This window comes from Cynocephalus volans, chromosome 3 (genome assembly GCF_027409185.1).
Source record: "Cynocephalus volans isolate mCynVol1 chromosome 3, mCynVol1.pri, whole genome shotgun sequence".
NCBI lineage: Eukaryota > Metazoa > Chordata > Mammalia > Dermoptera > Cynocephalidae > Cynocephalus > Cynocephalus volans.
The window spans coordinates 27,678,641-27,692,058 of record NC_084462.1 but is presented as its reverse complement, the minus strand read 5'-3'; the positions used below and the strand labels follow the sequence as shown (position 1 = coordinate 27,692,058).

Below are 13,418 nucleotides of genomic sequence, written 5' to 3'. Positions count from 1 at the left end.
CTGGCTCTCCCCTTCCCTGAGAGTTGAGCAGGGCCCAATTCTTATACTTCCCACCTCTTCTGGAGTCCCAGAAGATCTCAGTTCCCATCCCTGCTCACCACTGACTAACACTGTGACCCTGAGCCACTCACACTCCCTACTTTGGACTTCTGTTTTCCAATCTGCAAAATGGGAGTGGGAAAGGTTCAACCAGAAGATGACCCCAAGGCCTTGACACTGGGGGCCTAAGCTGGCAACTCAGGGAGCTTGAAGGAAGGAAGAAGATGATCCTGTTTCTCCATCACTCACACCTGCTCCCCCACAGGTGGGGCACAGACCTCTGTTCTGAACAGAGAAGCAGAAAAGGAGGTCCACTCTCTGATCTTTCACTGATCTTTTACTGGGCCACAGGATGGCTTCTCCTAGGTGAGGCCAGGAAGGTCTGAGCCCAAGAGAGACCAGGGCAGGGGGTGGCCAAAGCAGGGCAGGCATCTTGTGTGTTTGTGTGGATGCGTGTGTGTGTGGATGTGTGTGTCTGTGGATGTGTGCGTATTTTGTAAAGAATTCTTGACCAATAAAAGCAAAAACTATCTTCTGGTTCGTGGTGTGTTTGTCAACATGTCTCACTCTGGGATGGAGAGAGAGCCGGTTGGCAGTGGGAGGAGAACTTCTACAGAGGGCTTTGTGGGCCACGGCTTTTACTCTGAGCTGGAAGCCACTGGACGGTTTTGAGTGGAGGTAGGACAAGATGAGATGTCACTTCACAGGAACCCGCTGGGTGGTGTTGAGAATAGGTGGGAGCAGAGAGATGCCCTCTTTACAGTGCTCTACTGGCCTTCCTGGGCCCTCTTTCCTTGGGAACCCAGAATTCTTGGCAGGCTCTCCTTCCTCCTCCCTGACGGTACCTTCTCAGTTCCTGCTGTGGGAGCCTTTTCCTTGGCCCACTTCCCCTCTCGCTGTGTGGCTGGCCCCAGGCCATGCCATCCCCCCTTCAGCCTCTCTGCTGAGGACCCCCTACTCTGTATCCACCTTGCTCTCCCTCCAGAGCTACACAACCACATATCCCCTGCCACCCTGACTTTCTCTTCTCATTGATCTGTGGCTCCCTTAACCTTGATGCAGCCAAAACAGAACTCGTTTCCACAATCTTCCCCCTCAAACCTAGTCCTCTCTGTGCTCCCCGTTCTCAGGATGGACACCACCATCCAGACGCTCGTGCAAGCTAGAAGCGGTCATCTCCAGTTCCTCCCCACACCCTGCTGCCCTATGCTAGCTATTCTTGAGGCCTGGCCAGCTGACCTAAGCATCCACCTCCACAGCTACCATCAATAGAATGTCACCCTTTACGTATTCTCCTAGCCCTTCAGCTGCTTCTCAAACTTAAATGTGCATCTGAATAACTTGGGGGCTTTAAAAATTCTTCATGACGAGGCCCTACCTGGACCACTTAAAACTCCAGAGTTTCTGAGTCGCAGGTCTGGAATGGAGTCTAAGAATCTGCATTCCTAATGACGCTGATCCAGGAATATACTTTGAGGACCACTGCTTAAGCAATAAGCAAACTGATCATCTCACCTACCACAGAGAGGCCAGATAGAGGGAGGGCTCCAGAGGTGCGGGTTGGAGCTCATGTGCTTCAGTTGCTTCTTTGGCTCTTGCTTGCCTCTGATGAGTACAGGCTTCTGAGCACATGTTCCAGGTGCTTTGTGAGTGGGCCCTGCTACTCCTCCAGCCTCATTCCTGCCCACAGCCTCCCCCCCCTCACATTCCAAGGGGTTCTGAATCTCTCATCATTCCTGGGATGCATCCTTCTGCTCTGTCCTTGCAAGGCATGATCGACCCACAAGGGAGGTGGGCCTAGGCCTCCCACTGCATCTGTTCCTCGGGCACCACGTGCAACACTCACCCAGATGGGCTGGTGTGGTCAGTCACTCTGTTCTGTGCAGGAATAAGTTACTTCTACATCCACACCTTTGTTCATGCCTTGCTTTCCGTCTAGAGCTCCCTCCCACCCTCTGCTGCATCTGTCTAAATTCCCACCCCCAAAGCTACAGCCAAGTCTCACTGCCCCTCGAGATCCATTGGAATATCCCCCTCCCTGATCTGCACAGCTTTCCTGAATCCTGCTTTGTGTCATTAGTTGTCCTGCCACGTCTTGGCTTCCAACGGGGCTATATGACACTTGAGGGCAAGAACAAGGCCATACCATAGCCAGAGTGTTGAGGAGGGAGGAGTACGGATCTTGGAGTGTAATAGACCTAGATTTGACTCGAGTTCTCTGCCTTGCTTCCTTGTTGACCTTGGGCAAGCTACTTGACCTGAGCCTAGTTTTTATTTTTTCCCCATCTTTCTAAAAATTATTTTGTAACATCACCTGTCTTAAAGGCCACCCTAAAGAGCAATTGAACTCATGGATGTGAAAGAATTTTGCAGCCTAGACTGAGCGATACGAAGAGTGACTGTTCTTGCTTCTCCTTGCCCCACATCCATAGATTGCAGTCAGACTGCATTTGTCCCCAGGTTCACTCTCCACCTGGGCGAACCTGGGAAAGTTACTTAACTTCCTAGAGCATTAGTGTCCTAATCTGTGGGGTGGGGATGTGAGAAGATTAAATGAAATTCAAAGCTCCTGGATCAATAAATGTCACATGCAAAATGCATGGTGAATGAAATTCTTCTTAAAAGTACAGCTTTGTCTCTAGACGGTGGAGAAAGTGGTTCATGGCTGGGCCTAGCCTACAGTTCTAAGTAGCAACTTAGGGAGGAAAAGCCTCAGGATGCTCTGGACACCTGCTCCTGGCTCTCCCCACCCCACTGCCCACAGCTGAGTCAATCAATGCCAGTTCCCCACAAAGGACAAAAAGGAAGGAAATGAGGCCGCTCCCTTTGCTCTCTCTGACTAGATCTGTTTCCTCACCCGAGATTGCGGGTGTGTCTGTCTGCCAGCTAGTCTTTGCAGCAGCCTCTCTCCTCCTCAGAGGGTCCTTTTAAGGGTTGGAAGACCTGGACCGTCAGGAGAGGCAGGCTCCCCCGTCAGTCCTGGTACTTTGACTTACTCCGGGCTGTGGGGCTAGGAAGCCCATGGAGCACACCTGGTCTGGGAATGTTCCCTCTTCAACCAAGCAGGTCTAATCCAAATTCTATCAATTAGGGGGCTGACTGGTTAGCTCACTCAGAGCATGGTGTTGATAACACCAAGGGCTGAGGGTTCAGATCCCCGTACTGGCCAGCTGCCAAAAAGTAAAAAAAAGAAAAATATTCGGGGCCAGCCCGTGGCTCGCTCGGGAGAGTGTGGTGCTGATAACACTAAGGCCACAGGTTCAGATCCCGATATAGGGATGGCCGGTTGGCTCACTGGGTGAGCATGGTGCTGACACCACCAAGTCAAGGGCTAAGATCCCCTTACCGGTCATCTTAAGAAAAAATTCTACCAATTAGTCTTTCAGGGTATCTCCTTTTTGGTGAAGTCTGAATAAGCTCTGTAGACTGTATCAATGTCTGAGTTCCTGGTTTTGATATTGCATTATAGTTATGCAAGATATTACCATTGGGGGAAACTGAGTGAAAGGTCTGTAGACTCCCTGCGAACCCATAATTATTTCAAAATAAGTTTTTAGTTAAAAATCCCTTTTGCATTCGAATCCCCATACCAGCCAGCTGCGCCCTCCCCCAATCTCCTTTTCTACTCCCCAGGCCACCCCGAAGTCCAGGCCCTTATCACCTCCCTCTCGGATACTTGCAATCACTTCCGGTTTTCTGTCTGTCCTGCGTCTTTTCACACAGCTTTCCACCCAGAGGATCCCGAGACATAGATTTTGCCCCATCTCGCCCCGTAATATAACCAGCTTGTTGTATCAAATCAGCGCGTAAGTCCCTCCAGACCTTTCCGAGCTTACCTGCCATTTCTTTCTGTCATGCTCATGCCCGGCCTCCCCACGACGTCCCCGCCTCGCAGGTCTTTGCTGAGGCTGACCCGCCCTCCAGTGCCTGGACTACTTCTCCCTTCTCCTTAACAGTAGAAGCCTATCTGAATTTCCCCTGATGCTAAGACTACTTTCCCACCGGTTATATGGGAATAATAATCCTCGCCCCGCCTCTTTGAAACGATCCAGTGCGGCGATGGCTGGAACACGTCTTTAATAAACGATTATCAGTAAAGTATTCAAGTTCAAAGGGAGGCGCTATAACTGCGGTTCCCGCACCCCAGCCCCGGCGTCAACACACCCTCAAGAGCCCCACTAACGGCAAGGCCCCGCCCCTCGAGACGCCCCAACAGGCAGGCCACGCCCCTCGAAACGTCCCAACGGCCAGGCCCCGCCTCGCCCCTTGGGACGCTCCAACGGCCGGATCCGCCCCCGCGTGCGTGCGCGGCGCGACGGAGACGTGCGGGCGCCCGCGTAGTCTGGAGCTGAGGTGGCAACGGCTACGCCAACATGGAGCTGCCGCAGATGCCGGAGTTGATGGGGCTGTCGCTGTTGCTCGGGCTGCTGGCCCTCATGGCGACGGCGGCGGTAGCGCGGGGGTGGCTGCGCGCGGAGGAGAGGTGCGGCCGGCCCTCCCGTAAGTGGGGCCGCGGCGCGTAGGGGCGACCCGCAGGGACTTTGCTCCCGGCCTTCCGCGTGGACCGACCTGCGGTGTGGGCCCGCGGAGGAGGTGCCGGGGGGCCTCAGTTTCTCCTCTTATGAAGTGAGTTTCGCTTCCAGAGACGACGTGCCGCCTCGTCGCGCTGGTCGCACCCCTTGGGCAGGAGTAGTTAGAACCTGGGTCCCGTGCTGCGGCTTTCTCGGTGGCCGAGGCCAAGCCGCTTTCTCTCTGAGCCCCCGCTGCTCCCCGGGGCTGCTGTGAGAATGCCTTAAACTCTTAAGCTGCTACGTTTTTGTGATTTTAGAAAATGGGGGGCAGGCATTCATTTGCAAGAAGTCTCGGGCTGGTTCTGCGACGTGCAGCAACGTTTATTGAGTACCTGTTACCCTGCTACAGGCTTTGGGGTCTTTGCCTTTCAGGAGTCCGGTAAAGAAGTACATGTGCTTCTCGGCTTACGATGGGGTTGCCTCCGGATAAACCCATCGTAAAATTGAAAAATCTCAGTCCAACCATTCTAAGTTGGGGACCATTTGTACATCTAAAATGTAAAGCAAGGAATTATGAAAATCTAAAAATGTAAGTGAAAAATATAGTGTAATTAGTTTTATTGAAGAGGTCAGTACTAGAAACAGGAAACACAAGAGAGAATGGTCAGCCGTGATTTTTGGGGGGAGTTGTCTGCACTGAAAGCAGAGAACACATGAAGTGGTATGGGGTCTAGAAGGATAGTTGTGTGAGAAGAGTTTGCTGGGGGGCCGGCCCGTGGCTCACTCGGTAGAGTGCGGTGCTGATAACACCAAGGCCCCGGGTTCGGATCCCATATACGGATGGCCGGTTCGCTCACTGGCTGAGTGTGGTGCTGACAACACCAAGTCAAGGGTTAAGATCCCCTTACCGGTCATCTTTTAAAAAAAAAAAAAAAAAGAAGAGTTTGCTGGGAGGCCAGGGAAGAAACACATTCCCGCCAGTGACAATATACATGAAGACAAGGAGTCCTCGAACAGCATTTGGTATGATTCAAGTGTGAGGAGGGGGCTTGTTAGACAAGGTCGGGAGGTAAGCAGAGGCCAGGTTGTGGTCATTTTTGTATGCGGGGTTCAAGAGTTACTTTCTTGTAGGAACTGGGGAACGTCTGTAGCCATCTAATACATGCCATTCTTGTGCCTAGCCTGATTCTCAAATAAGGTATTTTATACAAAAGCGAGTGGCACCATTCTTGGTGCAGGGTAGATTCTCAGCTGTTATTGACTTCCTATCATCCCTTAATTTTTTCTGTGACTCCTTCAAGCCTTTAATGCTTGCGTTGGGTAGTCTGCTTGTGACTTGTATATATTATCCAGGTCTCTTGATCTCTTTTTAAGGAAACTGAGGCCCAGAGCATAAATATCTTACCCAAGACCAGAGTCACTAAATACAGTTGTGCACATTATTTCCTATGTAGGGGTGTCTGGCCAAGGAGCCACACTCCACTGTGCTGTGTACCCATGCAGCTGTGTCAGCTCAGATAATGTGCCTTTTCTAATTTGGTTTGAGGTACTCTATGGACTAGCAGTAAACAGCCTCCTCAAGATCACTCAGTGGTAGAGACAGAATCCAAACCTAGATCTGGACTCTCTTTTCAAGGACCAGGACTATATTTGGTTTATCATCAGTTATGGCACCATTGAATGCCTGGCCAATCAGAGTGGTCAGTAAATGCATATTGAATGGGTGAGTGACATGGCCCTTCTTTATAGACCAAAAAGCAAATGGATTTCCACTTGACAAATCCTCGGGATCCAAGAAGCAGAAACAGCATCAACGGATTCACAAGGAGAAGCCTCAGCAACACAACTTCACCCACCGTCTCCTGGCTGCAGCACTGAAGGTACATGGGTACACATGCACAGAAACTCACAGCCTGCAGGCTTTTTCTTTGTAGTATTCTGTGCAGGTTACAGACCCCTCTGCCTCTAATCAGAATCAGTGGTGATGCCCCATCCTATCTCTTCTCATCCCAGCCCATCCTCAGCTTGCTGTTATTCTAGGTAACAGGGCCCCAGAGTCATGGCTACAGGTTTGGCTTCCCCATCTGCCCGAGGAGTTCCTATTTACATTTCTTGCAACCTTTCCCCTAGAGCCACAGCGGGAACATATCATGCATGGACTTTAGCACCAATGGCAAGTACCTGGCTACCTGTGCAGATGATCGCACTGTCCGCATCTGGAGCACCAAAGACTTCCTGCAGCGGGAGCACCGCAGCATGAGAGCCAATGTGGAGCTGGACCACGCCACCTTGGTGCGCTTCAGCCCTGACTGCAGGTGGGACAGGATGGAGCCTTAGGTTTACTGCAGAGGTCCAGCCCCAGACTTATGGCCTTCCCATAGCTGGTTTAGGGTAGTGAGGAGGGACCCATGGTCTTCCTTTGGTTCCCAGAGAGCATCCAGATAGTTTGAGCACTGCCTGGACTCCCTGGAGGGCTATGTTGTTACACAACAGGAAATAGAGAGGGGAAGATTTCTTCCTACCCCGGAAGTACCAAAGCCTGTATTCCAGATGAGTCTTGACACTATCATGGTTTTCTAAACCCTAGAGAGAAACTAAAGGAGCAAAAGCTATGAGAATCCTAAAACTTTCAAGGAATTTTAAGAGATTTTGAACCAGTGGAGTAAGATTTACAGTAAGGCATGAGGGGAGATCTTCATTTTCTCCAGAACCCAGCATGGGACCTGGAACACATAGACGTCTGTGTCCAAATGAGGGAGTGACTTGTCTGTTCCTGTCTCTAGAGCCTTCATCATCTGGCTGGCCAATGGGGAAACACTCCGTGTCTTTAAGATGACCAAGCGAGAAGATGGGGGCTATACCTTCACAGCCACCCCAGAAGACTTTCCTAAAAAGCACAAGGCATCTGTCATCAACATTGGCATTGCCGACACAGGTAAGAGGCATTCAGAGGGTGGAGTTTGCCCAAGGCATGAAGAAATAACCCCATTTATATTTGCTGAATGAGTTAATGCTGCCTGAGAGTTTTTCTCAGCCCAAGTGTGACAAAGGAGCTCTGGCTCTAAACAGCCTGGCTCTGTGCTCCCCTGTAGTCCTGGGAACCACAGCAGATTCCCAGGGGAGGCAGGTAAGAGCCACAGTCTTCAGCAAAGTCCTTAACTGTGGTGATCCTTGGCCTGGGAGGAGAGCTTGGATACTTTGGGCAGCAGAATGTGCTTGTAAGTGTCTCTGGGGAGTGACAGTTGGCCAGGTCGTTGCCCTCAGCTCACGTTACTCCCCTCCTGCTCAGGGAAGTTCATCATGACGGCCTCCAGTGACACGACTGTCCTTATCTGGAATCTGAAAGGTCAGGTTCTGTCTACCATCAACACCAACCAGATGAACAATACATATGCTGCTATATCCCCTTGTAGCAGGTGAGGAAGGAGGGGCTTTGGCTTCTGGGATGGTGAGAGGTTGGGGTTAGAGAGTGGTCCCAGACAGAGAGCTAGCTTCACAGAGTGAGAAGGGAATGCAGGGAGGAATCAGACCTAGATTCAAGCTCCCCCCCGCCTTCTTATGGGATTTCATGCAAGCCACCTCAAGTCCTTAGTCTCTCTTCCTTCATATATAATTTTTAAAAGGTGGGGATGCTATGTATCTTAGTGCAAGACTATGAGGGCAATCTGAGGTCACATACATAAAATCACTTTTAAGAGGTACAGTGTTTTTATTTTTTATTTTTGGTGGCTGGTTGGTATGGGGATCCAAATCCTTGACCTTGGTGTTATATAGTATGGTATTATTTATTTATTTATTTATTTTAATTTTTTAGAAATTTTTCTATAAAGATGACTGGTAAGGGGATCTTAATTCTTGGCTTGGTGTTGTCAGCACCACGCTCAGTCAGTGAATGAACCAGCCATCCCTGTATAGGATCCGAACCCATGGCCTTGGTGTTATCAGCATTGCACTCTCCCGAGTGAGCCAAGGGCTGGCCCAGTATGGTGTTATTTAAATGTGAGATTATTAACTTTCTCAGGAAAGAGATTTAGGGGGGTTGTAGGAACAGTATGCTGTTAAATTTTAAAGGAATCTGGGTTGTATGGCAGATTTGTGGCCTCATGTGGCTTTACCCCGGATGTGAAAGTTTGGGAAGTCTGCTTTGGGAAGAAGGGGGACTTTCAGGAGGTTGTGCGAGCCTTTGAACTGAAGGGCCACTCTGCAGCTGTCCACTCCTTTGCTTTCTCCAATGACTCTCGGAGGTGAGTGAATCTGCTCTGATGTCTTACCAGTGACTCTTGACACCTCGTGGACACCAGGGTCCTACTGCCTGTCTCTGACACAGCTCAGAAGTGGGTGGGGTACCTGGCTGGCAGCAGGAAGTAGACTTGGCTTCCTAGCTGGAGCCCCTTAGGCTGCCCTCTCTGCCAGGGTGTGCTGGGGCTTGAGCTGTGATTTTCCATGCTGCAGGATGGCCTCTGTCTCCAAGGATGGTACGTGGAAACTTTGGGACACAGATGTGGAATACAAGAAGCAGCAGGACCCCTACTTGTTGAGGACAGGCCGCTTCGAGGAGGCAGGCACCATGCTGTGCCGCCTGGCACTCTCCCCTGATGCCCAGGTCTTGGCCTTAGCCAGTGGCAGCAGTATTCACCTCTACAACACCCGGCGGGGTGAGAAGGAAGAGTGCTTTGAGCAGGTCCATGGGGAGTGTATCACTGACTTGTCCTTTGACATCACTGGCCGGTTTCTGGCCTCCTGTGGGGACCGGGCAGTGCGGCTCTTCCACAACACCCCTGGCCACCGGGCAGTGGTGGAGGAAATGCAGGGCCTCCTGAAGCGGGCCTCCAATGAGAGTACCCGTCAGAGGCTGCAGCAGCAGCTGACCCAGGCCCAGGAGGCCCTGAAGAGCCTGGGTGCCCTGAAGAAATGACTATGGGAGGGTGGGGCAGGAGGAATCTGGCCATCTGTTCCTGCCACTGTTGCCCCTTTTCTTCCTGTATACTCCCCAGCTGGAAACGTTTTGAAAGGAGTCTCCTGATTTTCTTGTTGATGCCCCCTTCTCTTTTTTCTATCGAAACTATTCTTGCCTAGTTAGATTTCTCTCTCTCTTTCCTTTCTGGTTGTGACTCCTCCTGGACCGATGATCAAGGGGCTTCTTTTTCTCCTGGGCTCAAAGGGTGGAATCTATCTTCACCCAGCATCAGGAGAGTGGTAGAGAGGAGAGAACGTGGTCTTTGGCCTTATGGCAACACACCCTGACATCCCAAAGAAGTTTGTAAATGTGGACAAAACCTAGGGAATACCTGAATACTAAGCAGTAGTTTTGCAAGAGTTGGAGATTGGGACATCTTCCAATTCCAGAACTGCTATGGGATCAGGAGAAGGCTAGTCTTAAATCTAAGCAAGGCCCCTAATCCCATCAAAAAGTAATTCAGGGATTTTATTCTGGGCCTCAGTTTTCTTGTTTATAACATGGAGAATAATCATCTCTGTGTCCTCCTTGCAAAGATGTTGTGAGGCTACGAGTATAAAGTCCTTGGATTTGAAAGAAAAGTGGAAAAGAGTAGTAATATTGTCCAATGTCATTAACTGCCTGGTAAAAGTCGGAATCAAACAGTGTGGTTTTATACCAAATTAGAAAGAAACACACACATTCCTTGGGAAAGCAAAGTTTTCTGGGATTTGATCATACACTTTGTATCTGGTTCTGCTTTGAGTTGTGTGGAGGAATCATAGAATCCCAAAATGGGGCTCCTCTCTTCCAGGAGATTATAGCCTTGTTTGAGGTGATGTCTTTTCAGTTCATCAGATATTTGAGTGACTACTCTATTACCAGCACAGCACCAGACACTGGAGATAAATATGAATAAGACATGGTTTCTGCCATCAAAGATGGATGGTGGGAGGGAGAGGTAAGACACGTCTATTAAGTGCCTTTTGTTAGTTTATTCATAGCGACGGTAGTCTATTGTAAAAGTCAAGGCAACAGAGGATTGATTCAGGACAGAGGCAGTGCTGAGAAGTTTTTGCCTGGATAGATTTGGTAAGATATTAGGTATTTAGAGTTCGAATTTTTAGATTTCAGGACTGATTGGATGCACGAGGTAAGGGAAATGAGAAATCTAGGAAGACTTGAGTCTAGGCAAAATTTATTCATCCAAAATCAAAATCTTGATCTCTCTCAATAAAACTGGGACTTCTCTTGGTTGTCCCCAAGGCTATAAATGTTTGAACAAGCCACGACCTTGTAGTTATCCTTGGTTATGTATTACCTCCTTCATCCCCCCACCACTAGTACCATTCACTTGTCAGAAAATTCTTTTGGTTATATTTCACGTTATGTCCTGAATCTGCTGCTTCTCTCCATCTTTTCTGTTACCATCTGGGTTCTAACCACTGTGACCTACTAGGTTACTGTAATAGAGCTTCCTGATTGGTCTCCTTGCTTCCTTATTGCATCATACTACACTTGATCTTAGCCAAAAGGCCGAGAAGCGATCCCCTTATTGCATCATTAAATCATTTTTCTCCATAGCAGAGTGAAAATGTAAGCCAGATATCATTTTTCCCTAGTTAAAACCTTTCAAAGACTTCCTTTCGTGCTTGGAATAAAATCCAAAATTCTAACCATGGCCTACAAGGTCCTATCTGGTTTCTTCCTTCTTCTGTGATCTTTCTGCCACTCTCCCAACCATCCCAAGCTTGCTGTTGGTTGAACAAGCCAAGTTTTTTCCAGCCTCAACTAGGACTTGGGCCTGTGCTGTTCCCTCTTCTTGGAACCATTGTTCTTTTCTGTTGGCAGATTTATCATGTTTATAGTTCAGTTCTTGATTTTAGTTATACTTCAGAGAGATAACCCTTCCTGACCACCCAATCTGAAGTAGCCCTTTCCACCAATCATATTACATCCATTACATTAGCTTATTTTATTTATTTTGGATGACTTAATGCTATCTGAAATTATCTTGTTTGGATATTTGTTTGTTTCAGGGGTTTCAGCTTAAATGCTGTGGATGTTAAGTGGGTAACATAAATGCATGAATGTGGGGGGGACTGATGGGACTGATGTGAGCTATAGAGCTGTGTCCTGGGTGTGGGGTGAGGTATGGCTGCCACTTAGTATTATTCAGAAATCCAGCAGAAGTTGCCTGTTTCAGAGAAACTAGAAGTTGGCAACTTATTACTTTTTTTAATTAAGCACTGTATGGACCAAACACAAAACACTCCTGTGGGCCATGTGCAATCCACCACGTCTCTGATTGGCAGTTTCTGGATTGTTGATTAATCCACTGGAATGTGAGCTGCACTAGGGCAAAATCCTTGTCTTATTTGCTTTGTGTTTTGTAGCACAGCACCTGGGACAGTAAGCACTCAATAAATGTTGAACTCAAACCAGTAGCCATTGACAAAAATTTTGGTGTCATCTCTATATCTTCCCACACCCAATCTCCACTATGGTTTTATGTTCCTAATAACACACTTCTGACCGATAATGCTGTGCACATGGGGCCTGGTAAATATATACTTTCCAGTTGTCAGAAGAATGAGACTAAAACACTTTCTCTTTGCATATCTGTTTTGAGAAGCAGCTCTCGTGTTACCCCCATTGTATATGCAGGAGAGGAAGTGACCATAGAATGTTGAGTTACTGAAGTCAGAAGTCTTTAGTTCCAGTTTCAGCCGGTCACTTATTGACAAGACATGGAACAGGTAGATCACTTGACCTCTCTGAGTTTGTTTCCTTGTCTGTAAAATGGGAATAAATACCGTCCTGCCTACCTTGCAGTGTTGTGAGTTTCTAATGAGATGAGTGCAAATATTTCAAAAAGGTCATTACACAGACTTACTAAAGACAGAAAGCTCCTCTTACTGAAGATGAAGCTGCTTCTCTTATAACCATGGAGAAAATGTCCGAATATAAACAGAAGGGGTCACCAATTTTTTCTAATTGAAAATCCTTGTGTGGGGGAAGCATTAATATTTTAATATTATTTCAACTTCTGTGGGCTTGGAATTTTTCAAAATAAAAAGTTGGGGAAATATTTAAACTGATATATAGCCTTTTTTTTTTTTTTTTGGCAGCTGCCCAGTCTGGGGATCCAAACCCACCCATATCTAGAAACTTAATAATTTTGTACTCTTCTACAAAAATTTCAGAAATAGGGGTTTTCTGGTGAGCGTGGCTTGGTTTCAGCTCATACCTCTTGAGGCCCAGGCCCACTGAAGGAGCAGAGATTGTCCCTGCAGAAAGCTGCAGCAGCTGGAAGCATGATTCATCCACATAAACCTGTGAATGTCTTCTGACATAACTCCATTTCTTTTCTTCAGGCATCGAACTCTGATTATAGAATTCGGGGCAGTTCAGTATAGGAAAATGAGTATAGTCTTCACTTGCTTTCTATTCAGGATGCAGGCCCGATTTGAGTCCATCCCCATTGTCTTGATCACATTAACAGTGGCTAACCCTGTGTGCTAAACAGTTCAAAACCACCTTGGTTTGGTTTTGTCTCAGCCGTTTTCTCGGTAACCACATCTTGGTTTCTTTTGTTTGTTTTTTTTTTAAGACTAGTCAATGTAGTAGTGAGAATAGAAAAGAGTAGAACAAGGAGCACATCTCAGTTTTTATTTGGTGAACTACCTCTTCTCAGACTCTTAGTCCATACGATTTACATGGGATATAACCAATAAGGTCTTTGCTGGAACTTTAGAAAGGTGAAAATGTCTGCAATTTTTCTCCTGAGATTGCTTAGCAAGTAGGATGTAAGCTGGTCGCTATGTGTAGTCCTGTCTGAGAATAAAAGCCAACATAGGAAAGCAAAGCCAAAAGATGTAGAGACCAGGTGCTAATGATACTGTTGGCTGCTGGATCCAGACAGTACCTCA

General features: G+C 48.1%; 1 protein-coding gene across 2 annotated transcripts; it reads left to right on the top strand.

Moving 5' to 3' along the window:
• The first annotated feature begins 4,392 nt into the window (after positions 1–4,392).
• On the top strand, positions 4,393–12,313 carry TBL2 (transducin beta like 2). Of its 2 annotated transcripts, XM_063089419.1 has the most exons (7): positions 4,393–4,539; positions 6,300–6,430; positions 6,681–6,865; positions 7,334–7,485; positions 7,840–7,966; positions 8,642–8,794; positions 9,003–12,313. In XM_063089419.1, the coding sequence occupies exons 1-7, from the start codon at positions 4,413–4,415 to the stop codon at positions 9,463–9,465; spliced, it is 1,338 nt and encodes a 445-aa protein (XP_062945489.1). In that variant the 5' UTR covers positions 4,393–4,412; the 3' UTR covers positions 9,466–12,313. The 2 variants fall into 2 exon arrangements, with proteins under 2 accessions (XP_062945489.1, XP_062945490.1); XM_063089420.1 differs by lacking the exons at positions 4,393–4,539; positions 6,300–6,430 and having other exon boundaries at positions 6,813–6,842.
• Positions 12,314–13,418: the final 1,105 nt, after the last annotated feature.

What these genes read in the sequence shown, in the direction of transcription:
- TBL2 (XM_063089419.1), top strand. Translation starts at nt 4,413, where the DNA reads ATGGAGCTGCCGCAGATGCCGGAGTTGATGGGGCTGTCGCTGTTGCTC. An exon ending in CGCTTCAGCCCTGACTGCAG is followed by an intron (nt 6,866 to 7,333) that starts GTGGGACAGGAT and finishes TCCTGTCTCTAG; the next exon opens with AGCCTTCATCATCTGGCTGG. An exon ending in TTCTCCAATGACTCTCGGAG is followed by an intron (nt 8,795 to 9,002) that starts GTGAGTGAATCT and finishes TCCATGCTGCAG; the next exon opens with GATGGCCTCTGTCTCCAAGG.